Genomic DNA, 17,916 nt, shown 5'->3' on the forward strand with positions numbered 1-17,916 from the left:
AAAATACCGATGCATTGCTGGTCCATAAATGAAGTGAACGACATTTATGTTGCAGTTAGCTTAGGTATGATTTGTCTTTTATTTGTGACACTCCTATTTGGCTAGATCAGTTTTTATTTTGAAACAAGTGGCCAAAGCCTACCTTAACTTACAGCCTGTGCAACAGTAATTGGAATCTTATGTTCTTATTAGATATTGAACATGGGAATTTTGGGTACTGCCTCTGAATCAGAACTCCCTAGACCTTAACTGCTGAAGGCTGCAAGTGGTAGAGGAACAGAGGAAAAAGAAAAACCCTGTACACTCTTCCTTTCAGCATCCACTCTCTGCCCCATGTGACATAAGATACTGGCCAAAATAGACCAACGGTCTGACCCAGTAAGTAAGTAGCAGTTCTTATGTTCTTATTTTAAGGGAGAAAACCCCACATATGGACTTCTTCTGATTCCAAGCAATTACTTGGAAGGAGATCTAACTGGAAATGTCAACATCTCTGCTTAGCATCATTGCAGAGGAATGACTAGAAAAGTGTCAATCATGCCAGGTTAGCTTTAAAGGAAAGTCATTAGTCCACCACTGCAGTCTGTGTCATGGAACCCCAAAACAAGAAATACTCTCTGTAGGTCTTCCCCAAATCATTAATACATATTACTAGTCCCAGACCATTTCCACAACACAACACAACACATAAAGGTGACATGCAGATGTTTTCTTGTGCAGATTTTATGCTGGCCAGACTACTGATCTGATGCCACTGAAGAGGCAAAACATGGATGGGGCAGTGTGGCAGGGACATGGTCCCTGCCCCTGCCATGCTCCTGTGGGACCAGCCATACTGGCGAAGAACTCACTTGTCTGGATTTGGTCATGTGGCGTGGCTCTGGAGCATGGGAAGCCACTGCTGCCAGCAATCCTGGGAGTGCAAGAACACATGCTCCAGGGAGCCAGCCCTGATTGGCCCACAACAGGGAGCAGGCAATTTAAAAGGGAGACGCTGAAAGGACTCAGTGTTCGGTGTCCGTAGAGCAAAAAAAGAACAGAAGAACCAGCAAGGAAGGAAGTCCCTGGAGGAGAAGCACTTCATGCCAGACCTTTGGGAGCTGCAGGGACCAGGACCAGTCTGAGCAAGGATTGACACCCCCCCCCCACCAAAAGCTACGTAAATGTGGACAGTGGGTTGGGCTCCTATGGGGAGCCCCAAGTTGAGATCACAAGGGGAAGAACACCCTTGAGGAATGGTTGGTAAACTAGCCAAGGGAAGGAGGGAGAGAGAGAGAAAGCAGGTCGGCCTCCTGGGAACAGTGGGGAGTGAGAGGAAAACTGAGGCAGCCGAATTAAAGAAAAGGGTTCTAACATGTCCTGCTGGTAAGAAGAACCAAGCAAGGAAGCAAAGTCTAGGGCAGAGTGTGTCTAAGAAGAGGGAGAAGAAATCTGAGGTATTCATTCATTACTTTTGGTTGGGAAAATAAAAGAGGGTATCAAATTAGAGGCCTTCCTTTAATTTGGTTCATCCATACCAGAGAAGAATACTGAGGGGAAGAAAAAAGTGAAAAATACTTCCCAGAAGATATAATTTAGAATTCAGAAAAGCCAAACCCTGTTCTCATAAAGGGGACCAGTGAAGTAGCCTGGGTCAGAAGACAGAAGCCCTGCAAAGGGAAAGAAGGGTGAATGAGTTCCCAGGGATGCTTTTGGTTGATTTGATAAGAATGCTTATACAGTGGCTGAACAGGCAGAGAAGGAGAACCAGACACCGTAAGTCAAAAACTGGAGAGCAAGAGGCAAAGAATCGTCTAGTCACCATCCATGAAGAATAGTGACTATCAGCACAAGAGGAAAGGAGCATGGTGTAGGGAAGATGAAGTCCTGCAGAAGAACCACCACAGGTTAAGCTGACTGTCCAGTCAAAAACATTCATCCCACAGAACATAAATATTCCATCAAGACATGGCAGGAAAATGGGAGGTACAGATGGCGATCAGTATAACTTAACATGATTCCGAAGCAGAAATATACAGCCCTCTCACAAGCAGCATAGATTACTCTCTCTATATAATACTACTAACATTAATATGAAGGGGGAATAGCATAACTTAAAGTGGGCAAGCGGGGCAGAAGCTCCAGAAATGGACTCAGAGGGGGTGTCACAATGCTGCCAGGCAGGAGATTGTCAGCTACTAGCAGTTGAAGGGTGTGGACAGCAGGGTGTGGTCTGCCACAGAATTCAGGGTCCCTGGATCCCAGCAAACATTGCTACCAGTGTCAAGGGGGGCATAAGTGAGGGCCATCCTGACTGGAAGGCGTTTCTGTGGTCCAGATCCAGCTGGGGACCAGGGGTGAGCTTGAGACTTCTGCCATAACCAATGACTTTTATACTTTTTGAACCAAAAAAAACAACTGATATCTCTCCAAATTTTCCATAAAACACATTGTATGGTAAGATGCAAGATAAGGGAGGGCTCCATAACTAAAACTGGTAAGAGATTGAAAGGTGAATTTTTTTACTACAGGTACTAAATTGCCTGCTATCAAGATAGTATCTTAAGTTTATTTGGTCAGTATTGTGACATTTTCATGTAAACTAAAACCCCAACCTTGTTCTCCAAGGTGATCATGCATGCATATTAAACCAGCAGTAATTGGGTTTGTTAAATGACATATTTTTGTTTTAAGTTAAATATTAATGTATAAGATGCTACATGCTCGAAGTAACTTCCACTTACAAGAGCTGAAAAACCTCAGTTTCTAAAGCTGCTTGCAGACATTAAAAAGGAAAAAAAGGCTTTACCAAAAGATGCAGAGTGTTACGTCAACCTGGTTCTGTACAGATCGGGTGCTTCAGTGGGGATTTCTGGTACTTTTAGCTAAAGCTGATTCAATCAGCTATTAATTAAACCCCTACTAAAATATCCGATCAATACAGACACTGGGCGAGCTGGGTCCAACTAACGCGCTGCCTCTTTTGAGCATGTGCTGGGCTCAGCATGAGAGCACGCCAAGTTTAAAACACTGCTTTATTTTGCTTCTTTTTAAAAAAAAAACACCAACAAGCAGTCTGAATATTTACTGTGTTAACACAAATACAAAGACTTTGAAACCTACTTTAATCAAGGTTGTAAAGCCATTGTTACTTTTATGCATGCATGAAAGGAGGAATGGGCCATATAATAATATGGCCACTAGAGGAATATCACTGGCCTTTTCCCCCAAGAAGTGTAAAAAAACCATTGGCTATGGCAGGGGTGTCAAACTCACCCCTGGCCCCCAGCTGGATCTGGACCACAGAAACTCATGATCACCTTGGAGAGGTGGGGGTTTTAGTTGATATGAAATTGTTTCAGCAGAAAACCCTGAAACTAAGTTCATTCTCTCAGTTCCTAAGAACCTGAAAACCATGGAATGGCATAAACAGTGACGAGAAAGTCAATTGCAGCATATGATCCTATCATTATTGATTACTTATTGCCTATTAAAATGGTGATTTAAAAATGGAATCCATTATACTGGATAATGAAGAGCAAAGTATGGACTAGCTAGTATGCAGTCTGTGGTAACTGTCTACTTTTAAGTACTGAGTCACAATATACCAATTGTACAGGTCCCAGAATGCAAGTGTTCCACATCAGTCTGATCATTTTATTTAAATCGGATGTTCTCTTCAGCATTTAAGCAAGTTATCAACTGAACACTTCGTTAAGGCTAAGTTTAGGCACCAAAGTCCTGATGTAATCAGCCCTTGCCTGCTTCAAAACTACTTTAAAGCATTATTGAAGGGTTTCCATGGATACTAAAGGCAGGAGAGCTAGGTTCTTTATTATTTATTTTCTTCTGTTTTTGTTTTGTTTTATGTATCTGTGTGTGAACATGCCATCTTATATTTATAGGAAAGCCTAACAAAATAAAAAACTGGCAATAATTTCTACATAAATACCAATTACTAATGTGAGAAGTAAGCTTATAAATATTGTGCCTGAGGCCAACTTTGTATTGTTCCATACATGTGATAGGACTGTAAGTAAATTTCTTCACTGTACAAAAATCTTAATTTTCAACATTGTTTCAGTTTAAGAAAAACTCTCAATTTACTGATCTAAATATACCTGGCAATGTATCCAAAAAGACTCGACAAGAAACCTGTATAAAAAATTGTGACAGCACAAAAATATTTTTTTAAAATAGAGTTCTAATGCATTTAACAGACTGTTCAGAGTAATTTACCTCTTTCCCCTCTCCAGTTTCTTGCTTTAAGCCCAAGGGAAGTAGAGTCAGGGCAGGAGATAGCCATTACACCACTGATTACAGGACCTTGCATTAAAGGTTAAGGTATACAAACCCACCCTCACAGCACTGACAGAATCCAGATCTAAACAAATCCTTAGTACTAAAGTTCTTGCAGGCCCTACAGCAAGCTAACCTGAATTCATTCTACCAACACAAAACATCCTGCAGCATTAGACCCAAACCCAATCAAACCAAACCAGTAAATAAATAAACAAAAGCCAATCATATGCCAGGGGAAACAAGCTGCAGAGCTGTGCAAAGGGAAACAGTTGAGCAATGACTGGGCATTGCAGTTCAGACTTTTGAGCATCAGCATAAGCCAACTGTTTGCCTGGCTCTAGCCAATGCTATTAGTCTAATTTTAATCCACAGAACATTGACATTACAAGAAACACACCTGGAACTGAAATAAGACTTGGCAGAATTAACCATCAAACCAAACACGTTTTTGGATTCAAAGGAACAACATAACCCAGCAATACCGTGGTAGAGGTCAGGGGAAAAGCCTTGTTAAAACTTTGGCAGACAGGGTTCTTTGGGTAAATGTGGTATCTTTTATTAGACCAACTAAATAGTTGTTAAAATTGTGTTTAACTGAGTGAATATACTCCTTGTGCTGGAAGCTGCTATATCAGATTGTCAAAAATATGACCCATGGGCTGAACCTGGCCTGTGGAGCCATTTGATCCAGCCAGTGGGTCTCTGGACTGATCCCACATGCTGTGTAGGGCAGGTGCCAGCCCTAGGTTGGTCGGGGTGTGTGTGCTGCATGTGGCACCTGTACCACACTGGTTCTGTGCTCTAGATCTAGCACTGTTATGGATCAACCCGTGTCAGAGCCAGCATGCAGGGATGGTAGGACAGCACATGCTAGCCCCAGCATTACATGCAGCAGAGAGAGTTGGCTGGATGCAGTGTCCCACCAGACCAGCTTGAGGCCCAATCTCAACCAGCCCTGGAGCCAGCACACAGGGCAATCTGACAGAGCACCACATACATCCCATGTCCTGGAGTGACCCTGTGCTGGGTGTAGCACCAAGTCCAGCCCACGCACCATGTGCACAGCGATGACCAGAGCAAAGGACAGCAAGCATGTTCTGCATGCCCCATACAGGCTAGACCTGGCATCATGGGTGCTGTACGCAGCACAGTCAGTCCCAATCCAGCCTGCAGACTGGCCCAGCAACCCTCACCCAGCTTGCAGAGTTGTCTGAATTTGATACACCAGTGTGCTAGATGGTCCATTCCAGGAGGGACTTGAACACTTGACATTTGGTGCAAGGCAAACAAGTGTCAGACATTTTCAGTATTACCCAGGAAAATATCCCCAATTTCTAGGTTCACAACACCCATTTAAAATTTGCAGCCATTTCATGCTGTGCTGTACTATTAATACATGTATATGTTAGTTGTTCATGAATGATTAAGTAAACTTCAGTTCCTCTCTAGATGTGTGGTAGTTAACTACAAGTTTACATAAACTGCCTAAACTTCCCCCTTACTTATTTGCTCAGACCACAGGTTAGGGTTCCTCTTTTCCGTGGGAATTGTTAAAGAGATCACAGGCTCATTATGCAGATGCAGAATATCCAACTGTATGCTTGTAAAAGTCTGTGATATCAGCTGTTACAGGAGCAAACAACAATGCAGCTGGATTTCAGCAAGTAAATGAAGCATCTGAAAAGTATTTGCAATTTAAATCTAAATATATCCTAGTATTTGAAATTCAGCCATTCAATTTACAACAGCATCAACATAATTCAGTGTAAATCTGTTCCTGATTATACTCATTATGTACTAGGTCTAGAATAACAATCCTTTTTTTAATAGAACTAAACATTTTATAATGTCAAAAAACTAGCAGCAATATTAAACATGCAATATTTTCTTGAATTAATTCTTTAAAACCAAAACAGATTGCATTCTTTCTAGAGTCAACTGATGCTTTGTAATGATATAAATCTGTGAATTTTTTTAACAAGTTGAATACAATTAACCAACTTACTTCACGTTTCTTAATCCATTCTCCCCATAAGACATCCATAAAACTCCAGGTAAATGAAAACTTTGGCTACAACTAACCATATAATAACTAACTACAGCATCTGCATAAAATTAATTTGACTTAGCAACTATGTTTTAGTTTTCTGTTTCCATTAAACTGGATACTAACGTGAGTCATTTTAAATCATAGTGGTATTTCTAAGTGATACATAATGAAATTTTGCATAATCTAGTAAATCAAACTCATTGACCACTGCGAGGAACTTACAAGGCAAATGAGGGGTCTGTGAAATTACCAAACATCTCTCTGTTTGGCCTCTCTGGACAGAATAATATCAGAACAGCATGGTTAATTCAAACTTCAACAGAAAGAAAATCTGTATTTCCACTATCACAAAAATAACTAAGTGAAAAGGCAAGTTTTTTAAAGCTGGTTAAGCTGAATTTTTAAAGCTGGTTAATATCACTTGGGTGAATTTTCCTGCATGTAGGATAATTTCATGGTTAATTTTTTAGTAGCTTTTACTTCAAACATAATTACCTGCTAACTTCAGAGCTCAAGTAGCACAGCAAGTGAATGGCCCACAGGAAAGGTCCAGCATATGTTGCAAATGCTGCAAGGAAAATTGCTGGTATTGCCACATAGTCGTCTAGCCCCACAAAACCAGCTGAAACATCCACTGTAGTGATGCTATTTGAATTTCCCTGTAAATATAAAGTCATACTATTTTGATATTTGCCAGGAAAAATAGAAAAGTACAGGTTAATTAGCATAATGTTTAAATGGTCTCATCTTTTGAGCCACTTTACAAACACCAGTGTTTATTGCTTATGAATTTAAAGCAGCTTACAAACAAGAGGTTCTACTTCAGCATATAAACAAGGAACACCAAAATAAAAAAGTGACTTTCTATTTACTAGTCCTATTTTGTTTTCATCAAAAACATCTGCTTCTTGTTTAATAAATTATATCCTAACAACATCTAAATGAGCAACAAAGTGAAATGCATTTGGAGAGTTTCAGTCTTGGCCCTGAAAAAATGCCACACTTTCACTATAAATAATTCAAAAAGAAAGTTCTACAGTTAAATCTCAGGACTGGAACAATACAGAGAGATTTAATCATTCCCTGCCCCCAGAGAAGAGGATGTTACCAGTTTAAGGGTTCTAGTGAAGGGCTAAACAATATTACACAAGTTAGCACACCTAACTGGATTATCACATATCCTTTGTTAAGTTACTTACCAAGTCCTACATTTCCCCCTCACTGAACTTTGATAAAAAATAAAATTAGCAGGACAGTAATTCTGCGAACAGTTATGTCTACATGGAATAAAAGTTTAAAAAGCAAAACTCCACAGCAATCATCCACAGATCAGGAGCACTGCTACAAACTTTGACCTCACAGGGTTAACAGAGACCTGGTGGGATGACATGCATGATTGGGCACTGCATATTAACGGCTACAGGCTCTACAGGAAGGATTGCATTGGGAAGAAGTGAGAAGGGGTGGCCCTCTATGTGAAAGAGCGGTACCCCTCCCTGCAGGTCAGATTTGACAGCAGAGAGAGGTCCCTTGAGACCTTCTGGGTCAAGATACAAAGGGGTTTGGGTTCGGGAGACCTGATGGTGGGAGTCTACTACAGGCCTCCCTCCCAAGAAAAGGAGAATAATCAGGCATTCTCCAGGGAACTGGCTGATGCAGTCAACACTAAAGACCTGATTGTCATAGATGACTTCAACTACCCTGACATCTGTTGGAGGGGACCATTCGGCCAGCTCCAGCAAGTCAGCCAATTTCTTGGAAACTACTGATGACCTGTGTTCCGTCACAGGTTGTTGAAGGACTGACTAGGGGGGAAGCCACTCTGGATTTGGTGCTTGCCAAAGGGGAGGACATGGTAGGGAAGCTGAGGATTGGTGGTATCCTGGGTGACAGTGACCATGATCTGATTAGGTTCACCATGCACCAGAAGGCTAGGATTTCAAACAGTAGAACAGTGGTCCTCAATTTAAGAAGGGCAGACTTTAACCAACTCAGGAGTCTAGTTAGAAAGGCCCTCTGAGACCACCAACTGGAGGATTTGGGAGCAAATCCTGAACTGGAGGAGTTCAGGAGCAAGGGTGCCTCCTCAAGGGAGCAATCCTTTCTACTCAAAAAGAGGTCATTCCCATGAGACCAAAAAGCGGGAAAGGAGCCAAGAGACTCACTTGGCTCAACAGAAATATTAGAGAACTTTTGAAAAGGAAAAAGGACACATATAGGCAATGGAAAAAAGGATCAGCATCCAGAGAAGAGTTCACTCATATAACCAGGGTCTGCAGGTATGAGATACAGAAAGCCAAAGCAGGCATGGAGATCAAGCTAGCATCTGAAATTAAGGACAACAAAAAGTCCTGCTACAGGTACATAGGGAGCAAGAAAAAAAATTGAGCTCCACTGTGGGACCTCTACTGAATACAAAGGGGCACCCCACAAAAAGACAGAGCTCCTAAATGGTTACTTCACATCAGGATTCCAAAAAGCTAAAAGGAGCCGTGGACCCCTCCAGAGGCCCAGGGAATATGTGGAAGTCAACAGACAACATGAAACCAGCTGCGACCAGGTGACGGTCCTCTTAGAACAATTGGATGTTTTCAAGTCCGCTGAGCCACATGACCTACATACAAGAGTCCTAAAAGAACTGGCTGAACTCACAGCAGGGCCTCTCGTAAAGTTATCTGAAAAATCACAGAACCTGTGAGTGGTACTGGATGACTGGAAGAGGGTCAACATAATACCAATCTTCAAGAAAGGGAGGAGGGATGACCCTGCAAACTACAGACTGGTCAGTGTGACTTCAGTCCTAGGAAAAACTTTTGAACAAATTGTTAAGGAAGCCATCAATTACAAATTTATAACTAACAGGGTATTAAGAAATAACCAGCACAGCTTCATGGAGGGTAGATCATGCCTAACAAAGCTGGTTTCCTTTTAGGACCAGGTAACTAACCAGCTGGATAAGGGGCATGAGGTAGACATCATTTACCTTGACTTTAGTAAGGCCTTTGCCTCTGTCTCCCATGAAATTCTCTTCATTAAACTGGAGGGTACTGGCCTGGACCAGCCTACAGTGAGGTGGGCGGATAACTGGCTCAGAGGCCGGTCCCAAATTGCTGTGATCAATGGAAAGGCCTCTTCCTGGAGGGCTGTCTCCAGTGGTGTCCCACAGGGATTGGTGCTTGGACCCAGGCTTTTTAACGTATTTATTAATGACTTGGATGAAGGGGTGGAATGCTCTATAATTAAGTTTGCCAACGATACTAAGCTGTGGGGACACACCACAGGATAGGGCAAGGATCCAAGATGACCTAGACAGGCTGGTTCTATGGGCTGATCAGAATCAGATGAGGTCCAACAGGGAAAAGTGCTGGGTCCTTCATTTGGATAGGAAGAACCTTCACCATAACTACAGGATAGGTGGCAGCCCACTGGCTGGCACAGCATCTGAACAGGCCCTGGGGGTCACAGTCAGCCAGAAGATGAATATGAACCAACAGTGCAATGAAGCTGCCAGCAGGGTGAATAGAACTCTGGCGTGCATCAGCCAATGTGTTGCCAACAGATCCAGAGAGGTGCTTCTCCAACGCTACTCAAAGCTGGTGAGGCCGCAACTGGAGTACTGTGCCATTTTGGACACTGCACTTCAAGAAGGAAGCGGATAAGCTCGTGTGCAGAGAAGGGCCACCTATACGATCAGGGGCCTGGAGGATAGATTAGGAGAGACTCCAGGAACTAGGCTTGTTCAGCTGGAGTAAGAGGAGGCTGAGAGGTAACTTAATAGCCACCTATAAGAAAGTCAGGTGGGAGCACCAAGATCTGGGGGAACAACTCTTCAGGAAGGCACCCCTTGGGAGCACAAGGACCAATGGACACAAACTAACACAGGGAAGATTTAGACCAGACATAAGGAAGAACTTCTTCTCTGTAAGGGTAACTAGAACCTTGAACGCATTCCCGGCAGAGGTGATGCAGTCGCCATCGTTGGAGGTGTTCAAGAAGAGTGGATAAGCACCTTGTTGAGCTAGTTTTAGCTCATTAACCTCCTGTCTATGGCAGGGGACTGGACTTGATGATCTTCCAGGTCCCTTCCGGTCCATTTATTTTATGAAGCTTCAGCGACTTGACTTACAGATTGACGAGTACAGGATGCAAGGAACACAGAAACCATTCAGGCTTGTCTAGTCAGATCTGCATATTTTACTTGGGCCCAAGGATCGATGATTGTTCTGAAGTTCACTTTTTCAACAACCACCTGGGATTCTAATCAGAACTGGACTAGGTAATTAATTCAGGACTTGTTAAATTGGGCATGCACCAGTTTTTATTAAATATCACACTTAAACTCATTAAATCAGGGCAAAAATTTGGAATAAAGTAGTAAGGCATGTGCCTTAGGGTCCAGTGCTGCTTGCTGCAACAGGCAGAGGAACACAACACTTCGGCAAACTAGCACAAACACTTCCAGGAATTCTCTAATTCCTAATGAGGTTAGTGCTCCACTCAGTTAGCTACGTACCTTTATTGATTCTGCTGTTCACTACTGGGGGAAAAGAGTCTAGAACAAACAACTAACACATATCTAAAGGATTACCACTAGAATTGCAACTGTTACCTGCAATCAGAAAGTTTTGGCCTAAGGCTGGATCATTACTGCACATCAGGGTACCAGTTTTTTGTAGGAGAGTAAAAGGTATCTGCAGGCTGCCCCTTCATGACCCCAGTTTTTTAAACAAGGCCTCAATTTCATAAAACACTTTCATGATTGGGACCACTCTGCTTTCCTGACCATTAGAGAGTAGTTTCTTAGACCACCATGAAGATACTGTAAGATTTTATCTGAATGGTTTTGGATCATTTCTCTAGTCTATCCAGGTCATTTTGAATCCCAACTCTGCCCTCTAGAGTACTTGCAACTCCACCCAACTGGGTGTCACTCAATCCCCTCACCCAAATCATTAATGAAGATGTTAAACAATACTGAAACCAGGACAGACCCCTGAGGAACCCTACTTGATACTTTCTCCCAACTAGGCATTGAAACATTGATGACTACTCATTGAGCATTATGACCCAACCAGTTATGTATCCATCTTATAGCACTTCCATCTAGTCTGTATTTCCTTAGCTTACTAATGAGAATATTGCCTGCTGTAAGCTAAAGTCAAGCTATATCACATCCACTACTCTCTCCCCACATCCATAAAACCTGTCACTTCATCATAGAAGGAAATCAGTTTGGACAGGCATGACTTGTTCTTGGTGAATCCACACTGGCTATGCCTGATCACCCTGTTCTCTAGGTGCTTCAGAACAGATTTCTTGAAGACATGTTCCATGATCTTTCCAGATACTGAGGTTAGGAAGACCAGTCTGTAATCTCCCAGATCCTGCTTTGTTTCTTTCTGAAAGATGGTCAATATATTTGCCAAGCCCTCCTGACCACCACAAGTTCTCAAGTAAGATAAACAATGGTTCTGAAGTTACTTCAGCTGGTTTTGTCAGATACAGAGACTTTTAAAAGACATTTAAAATTAAGTTGTAATGGACTGTGAACAACAAGGTTTACCATAAAGACAATAGCATTTGATTTTTAAGGTACTCTGTAATTAATGGAGACCACACTAACATTTGTATTTACTATCACTGTATGCTCTGAATTAAGAAGCAATGATTAAATGCAGGGGACATTTCCAAGGAATTAATGATCATCTGGGGGATGCAGATGGCTTGTCTGAGGAAAATATCATCGATCAGTCCATAATGTTGAAAAATTCATCAAGAGGCTCCTAAAACTGTTGATATGCAATAACATCCTGAGATAAATAAGGCACTGACAATAGCATTAAGCTTCATGCCCATTTGTTAAGATCATAATCTTTTATATTTTGTTTTCCTCATTTTTGAATGAACCAGAACAATTAAACTTGAAAAAGCAATGCAAAACTAAAAAGCCAACCACAGTTTTCTCCATCTTCACTTAAGTAACACCCCTCAATTTCCTGCTGATACCTGTGCTGGCAAATTAATCCTTCTCCAAATTTTTAGTCTGGTTGTTACATATAAAATAGTTTTTTCTAACAAATCCTCAAAGGGAACCGTGGCTAATAATCCTCAAATCTAATTTGTCCTTCATGCATTACAGGAAGAGAGGTTCAATCCCCATGTGATTTGACTCCTCTCTTACTTGTGCTGCCAAATTTACTTATCAAAGATACCTTTGCTAACCTGTTACTAACCTAGAGCTTGTACATTCCCCATCTAATAAACTAGGGCAGATCCTCACCAGAAATTTCTCTTCATCAGCCTCTTATAAACAGGGATCCTGGTTTTCTTTGACAACAAAGTCCCAGTTGTGGATTTTAAAAAGAAACCCAAAAGGATGAAGATTCCACCACCTATCTAGGTAACCCATTCCAGTGTTTCATCACCAGCCTAGTGAGAAAGTTTTTCCTACTATCTAACCTAACCTTCCCCTGTTGCAACTTGAGCCCATTACTCCTTGTTTTGTCATCTGCCACCACTGAAAACAGCCTAGTTCCATCCCTTTTCAAACCCCCTTCAGGTAGTTGAAGCCTGCTATTAAGTCCCCTCTCCATCTCCTCTTCTCTAGACTAAGTAAGCCCAGTTCCCTCAGTCTTTCCTCATAAGTCATGTGCCCCAGTCCCCTCACAATTTCTGCTGCCCTCTGCTGGACTCTCTCCAATTTGTCCACATCCTTTCTATAATGGGGGGCCCAAAACTGAACACAGTACTCCACATGTAGCTTCACCAGTGCTGAATAGAGCAGAAAAATCACTTCCCTTGACCTACTGGCAACACACCTACCAGTGCAGCTCAGTATGTTGTCAGCCTTCTTAGCAACAAAGGCATACTGTAGGCTCATATTCAGCTTCCTGTTGAATACTGGCTGCCAACTAGACATTGAACCATTGATTACTACTTTCTGAGTCTGAAGCTCCAGCCACTTTTCTATCCACCTTACAGTCCATTCATCCATCCCGTACTTCCTTAGCTTGCCTGGGAGAATGTTGTGGGGACCGTATCAAAAGCCTTCCTAAAAAACAAGGTACACCACATCCACCAGTATCCCTGTATCCACAGAGCCAGTCATCCCACCATAGAAGACAATCAAGTTGGTCAGGCATGACTTGCCCCTGATGAATCCATGCTGACTGTTCCTAATCACCTTATACCTCAAAGTGCTTAGAAATGGATTCCTTGAGGATCTGCTCCATGATTTTTTCCAAGGACTGAGGTGAGGCTAACTAGTCTGTAGTTTCCTAGATCCTCCTTCTTCCATTTCTTAAATATGGGCATAATGTTTGCCTTTTTCCAATCAGCCAGGACCTTTCCTGATCACCACGAGTTTTCAAAGATGATGGCCAATGGGTCTCCAGCCACATCAGTCAAATCCCTCAGTACCCTTGAGTACATCCCATTCAGCCCCAAGGACTTGTACATGGCCAGCTTTTCTAAGCAGTCCCTAACCTGTTCTTTCACCACTGAGAACTGCTCACCTCCTCCCCAAACTATGCTGCCTAGTGCAGTAGTCTGGGAATTGACCTTACCTGTGAAGACTGAGGCAAAAAAGGCATTGAGCACTTCAGGCTTTTCTGCATCCAGTCGCAATGTTGCTTCCCCCATTCAGTAAGGGCCCCACATGTTCCCTGATCCTCCTTTATCTACTGACATACATGTAGAAACCCTTTTTGCTACTCATCACAGCCCTTACTAGCTACAACTCTAATTGAGCTTTGGCCTTCCTCATTTCAGCCCTGCCTGCAAAAGCAATGCTCTTATATCTTCCCTCATTATTTGTCCAAGTTTCCATTTCTTATAAGCTTCCTTTTTCTGATTTAGTTTATTGAAGTGTTACCTGCTAAGTCAAGCTGGTCTTCTGCACATTGAGATGGTTTGTTCCTGCACTCTGAGTAAGGCGTCTTTGAAGTACAGCCAGGTCTTCTCCACCTCAGTCTGGCTTCCCAGGGGATCTTGCCCATGAGCTCCACCTCAGTCTGGCTTCCCAAGGGATCCTGCCCATTACTGAGTGGTAGAAGTTCAGGGTCCTTACTCTGGTGCTCTCCATCCTTCCTTTCCTCAGGATCCTGAAGTCATTCTTCTTATAGTCACTGCTGCCCAAGTTGCCATCCACTACTGCATTCCCCACCACTTCTTCCCTGTTCGTGAGCCAGTCAGGAAGACCTGCCCTTAGTTGGCTGCTCCAGCACTTGCACCAGGAAGTTGTCCCCAGTACTCTCCAAAAACTTCCTGAATTGCCTACACACTGCTGTACTGCCCTCCCAGCAGATGTCATGGTAATTTAAGTCCCGCATAAGAACCAAGGCCTGTGATCAGGAAATTTCCATTAGCTGTTCGAAGAAAGCCTCATCCACCACTTCCTCCTGGTCTGGTGATCTATAGCAGATCCCCACCACAACATCACCCTTGTTGCTTTCCCCTCTGACCTTAACCCAGAGACTCACAACAGGCCTATCTCCAGCTTCACAGTGGAGCGCTGAACAATCATATGGCTCTTTTACATAAAGCGTAACTCCTCCTCCTCTTCTCCTGCCTGTTCTTCCTGAACAGTTTGTACTCATCCATGATAGTGCTCCCATCATGCAAGCTCCCACCAAGTCTCTGTTATTCCAGTCACATCATACTTCCATGACTGTGCAAGGACTTCCAATTCTTCCTGCTCATTTCCCAGACTCCATGCATTTGTGTACAGGCATCTGAAATAACTAGTTGATTGCCCTGGTTTCTCACAAAGTATGAGAGCACCTCCCCTGTTGCCCCCTCCTGCTTGCTCTTCATCCAGATCTCCCGCTTCCCCACTTACCTCAGGGCTTTGGTCTCCATCCCCTGGAGAACCTGGTTTAAAGCCCTCCACAATAAGCTAGCAAGCCTGTCTGTGAAGATGCTCTTCTCTCTCTTCGTCAGATAGATCCATTCTCTTCCCAACAATCCTCCTTGGAAGAACACCCCTTGGTTGAATAAGCCAAAGCCTTGCTGGTGACACCACCTGCACAGCCTGGTGTTGATCTACAGGATGCACCTGCTCCTGCCTGGGCCTTTTCGTTGGGTTTTTGTTTATTTGTTTTATTTTAAATCAAGGAGAAATTTGGATTTTGGGTTACCTTTTGAAATTCAAAAATTGGGGATTTTTTTAAACTAGAGAAAACCAGGATCCCTGCTTATAACACAGGGAGCAAACATGCTGGTCTGCACATGGAGCATATAGAGCCATAGGACACCTATATATGTACTCTGGGGTGGAGAAGTGGAGGGAGTTTTAATCACAGTGGCTCTCAGACTTCATTCTTTCCAATTTTGCAAAAAATGGGCAAAAGGCAGGAAGAATCTGGCTCAGAGGAAACAACGTACAAAAACTGCTTTGGTGTGATGTGTTAAGGAGAGTGAAGCTACTTCCCTTTCCTTTCAAGCAGAGGGCAGTTCCTTTTGTGGCTCCAGGCTACATTTGGGAATTTAATTCCTATCCCAAAATCTCTAATAAGAGTGATCTTTGAAGAGTGGACAGTGAAGGGGTGGGGGAAGAGGTAGGCATGGATTGGAACTGCAAAGGATATCCATTTGTCAAATTTCACTGGTGCACAGCTTTAACTCATAGTACAGATTTAGATATGGCTACTAGATCTTGTGCAGAAGGCAGGTCACGGTGGCACCTTAGAGACTAACTGCTTCAGAGAGAAGGCTGCTGCCTATGAAAGCTTATGCCTCTGTAAAGCAGTTAGTCTCTAAGATGCCATCCTGTCCTGCTTTCTGACTGACTTCAGATCTTAGGCAAATTACATAAATAACATCATAATAAGACAGATACAACTGATGGATCACAGCGTCATGGCAGGTTGTGTGCAGCCAGATCTGGGGCCACTAAATGATCAAGGTGCTGACCAGGGTCAGGAGAAATGAGCAGAGACCAGGGAGAAGCCAAGTCAGGAAGTCAGGTGGCTAGTCCAAGAGCAGGGTTGAGGAACATGCCAAGTCAGGAAGCCAGATCAGGCAGAGACCAGAGTTGGAGAGCACACTAGATCAAAAAGCCAGGAGACCAAGCAGGGAGTACAGTCAGAGCACAAACCAGAGAAAACAGCAAAGCAGTCTCCTGGATACTTCCTGTTCCACATCAGGGGTTTATACAGGAAAAACAGAGGATCAGCTGACCCTGACCAGCCATTCTGGTGTCAGTGAGTGGGCAGAGGACTAGGCTCTGCTGATGGCTTCAGGACAGCCTTGACCAGCCTGTGTGACCAATTGTAGGGTAGTAGACTGAGATAAGCAGCTGTGCTGGTTGGGCCACAGCTCCAGGTTTGAAGCTATGGCCTGACACAAAGCTTCTCAAAGGAAGTTTCTCTGTTCACTGTATCCAGGACTATTAGAAGATGACCCCTTTCAGAAGGACTTTTGATGTTTTTACCTAATAAAGAAGACCTTTGAATTTTAATTCTGAATTTTAATAATTAACAGGCTATATAGTCAACACTTCTACATTACATTACTTTTTTTCCCTAATGAACATCAACATTTTATTTTATGGAGAAGCAAAAATACTGTTAGGTTCATAAGATTCAGCTTGTGCTTTCCAAAGCTCTAAACTAGCTTCTTCAGTAGAGGATAAATTAACTAAGGAAACAAGCGAATGACAAATTTCTGATCAGACACTTTACCTTCAATCTAGGAAGCAGACCTAATCTGAATAAAACTACTATATTTTATAAAGCTACCTGAAAACTTTCCCTCTTAAAAGCGAAGTACAATTTTTAAAAAATCCATATAACTGACTTCCTAAAGGCTTTATTCACTTTACAGATATGCTTTTTTTTTTTCTCCAGAACTTCTTTTAGCTTAGACAGAGCCATAATCAAAGCCCTTCCCTTATAAAAAAAAACCCTCTGATTTTACAGTAATTAATTCTCTTATTCTTTGCTGGTCATACTAATCAGCTGGATGTAAGCTTTGTGTTGCAGTGAGTAGTTTATCATGCTGACGGGCAGCTGTTTTTGAAGTTGCCTGGAATAGAGGTTTTTACTAAGGATCTTCTAATATAAAGTTTAGAAAACATCTAATAAAATCCCCAAAATAAGCTTTCTGGACATGAATTGACCACGTTTCTGCCAACACCTCCAGACAGTGGTGGTTTTTTATATTGGTATTCTGTCTGCCTTGTTACCTCAGACATAATGTAGCCCATGCTTAGGCGATCTGTCATGAAAAGAACACGGAATAATTTATATTTGTTTGCCTTTCACAGAAGTTTGTCAGCAGCTCTGGCTCCTCCTCCTCAAGTTCTTGGGAGTGACTGAGAGCTCTTATGGCACCAAAATCTCAAGCCAAATTGCTTGGCCAACCAACACAGTAGTAGACATTCTTCTCTGGTTTTATTGATGTGACTAAGTTGTAAGTCTTTGTGCACCCCCTTCCCACAATTACTGTACTAGTTATCAGAATGCCCTCTGATTTGCTGAAACCAATGTCACATCCAAAACTGCCATTCTGCAGGAAACAAGATTTTGGGGGGAAAGTGCCTGAAACTCCTGACTAGAGTCAGGCTGCCTCTCTTACCTCTCTAT

General features: G+C 42.6%; 1 protein-coding gene across 4 annotated transcripts in view; it reads right to left on the minus strand.

Annotated features, from left to right (window-relative positions):
- The window catches only part of PIGG (phosphatidylinositol glycan anchor biosynthesis class G (EMM blood group)), a 184,460-nt gene that overhangs the window by 32,591 nt on the left and 133,953 nt on the right, over window positions 1-17,916 (minus strand). For all 4 annotated transcript variants that reach the window (XM_090038961.1, XM_090038962.1, XM_090038958.1 and 1 more), the window contains one exon: window positions 6,827-6,990. In XM_090038961.1, coding sequence (XP_089895087.1) covers window positions 6,827-6,990 — 164 coding nt within the window. The remainder of the gene's footprint in view (window positions 1-6,826; window positions 6,991-17,916) is intronic.

This window comes from Crocodylus siamensis, chromosome 3 (assembly GCF_052110815.1).
Source record: "Crocodylus siamensis isolate JL-2025a chromosome 3, ASM5211081v1, whole genome shotgun sequence".
Lineage (NCBI taxonomy): Eukaryota > Metazoa > Chordata > Crocodylia > Crocodylidae > Crocodylus > Crocodylus siamensis.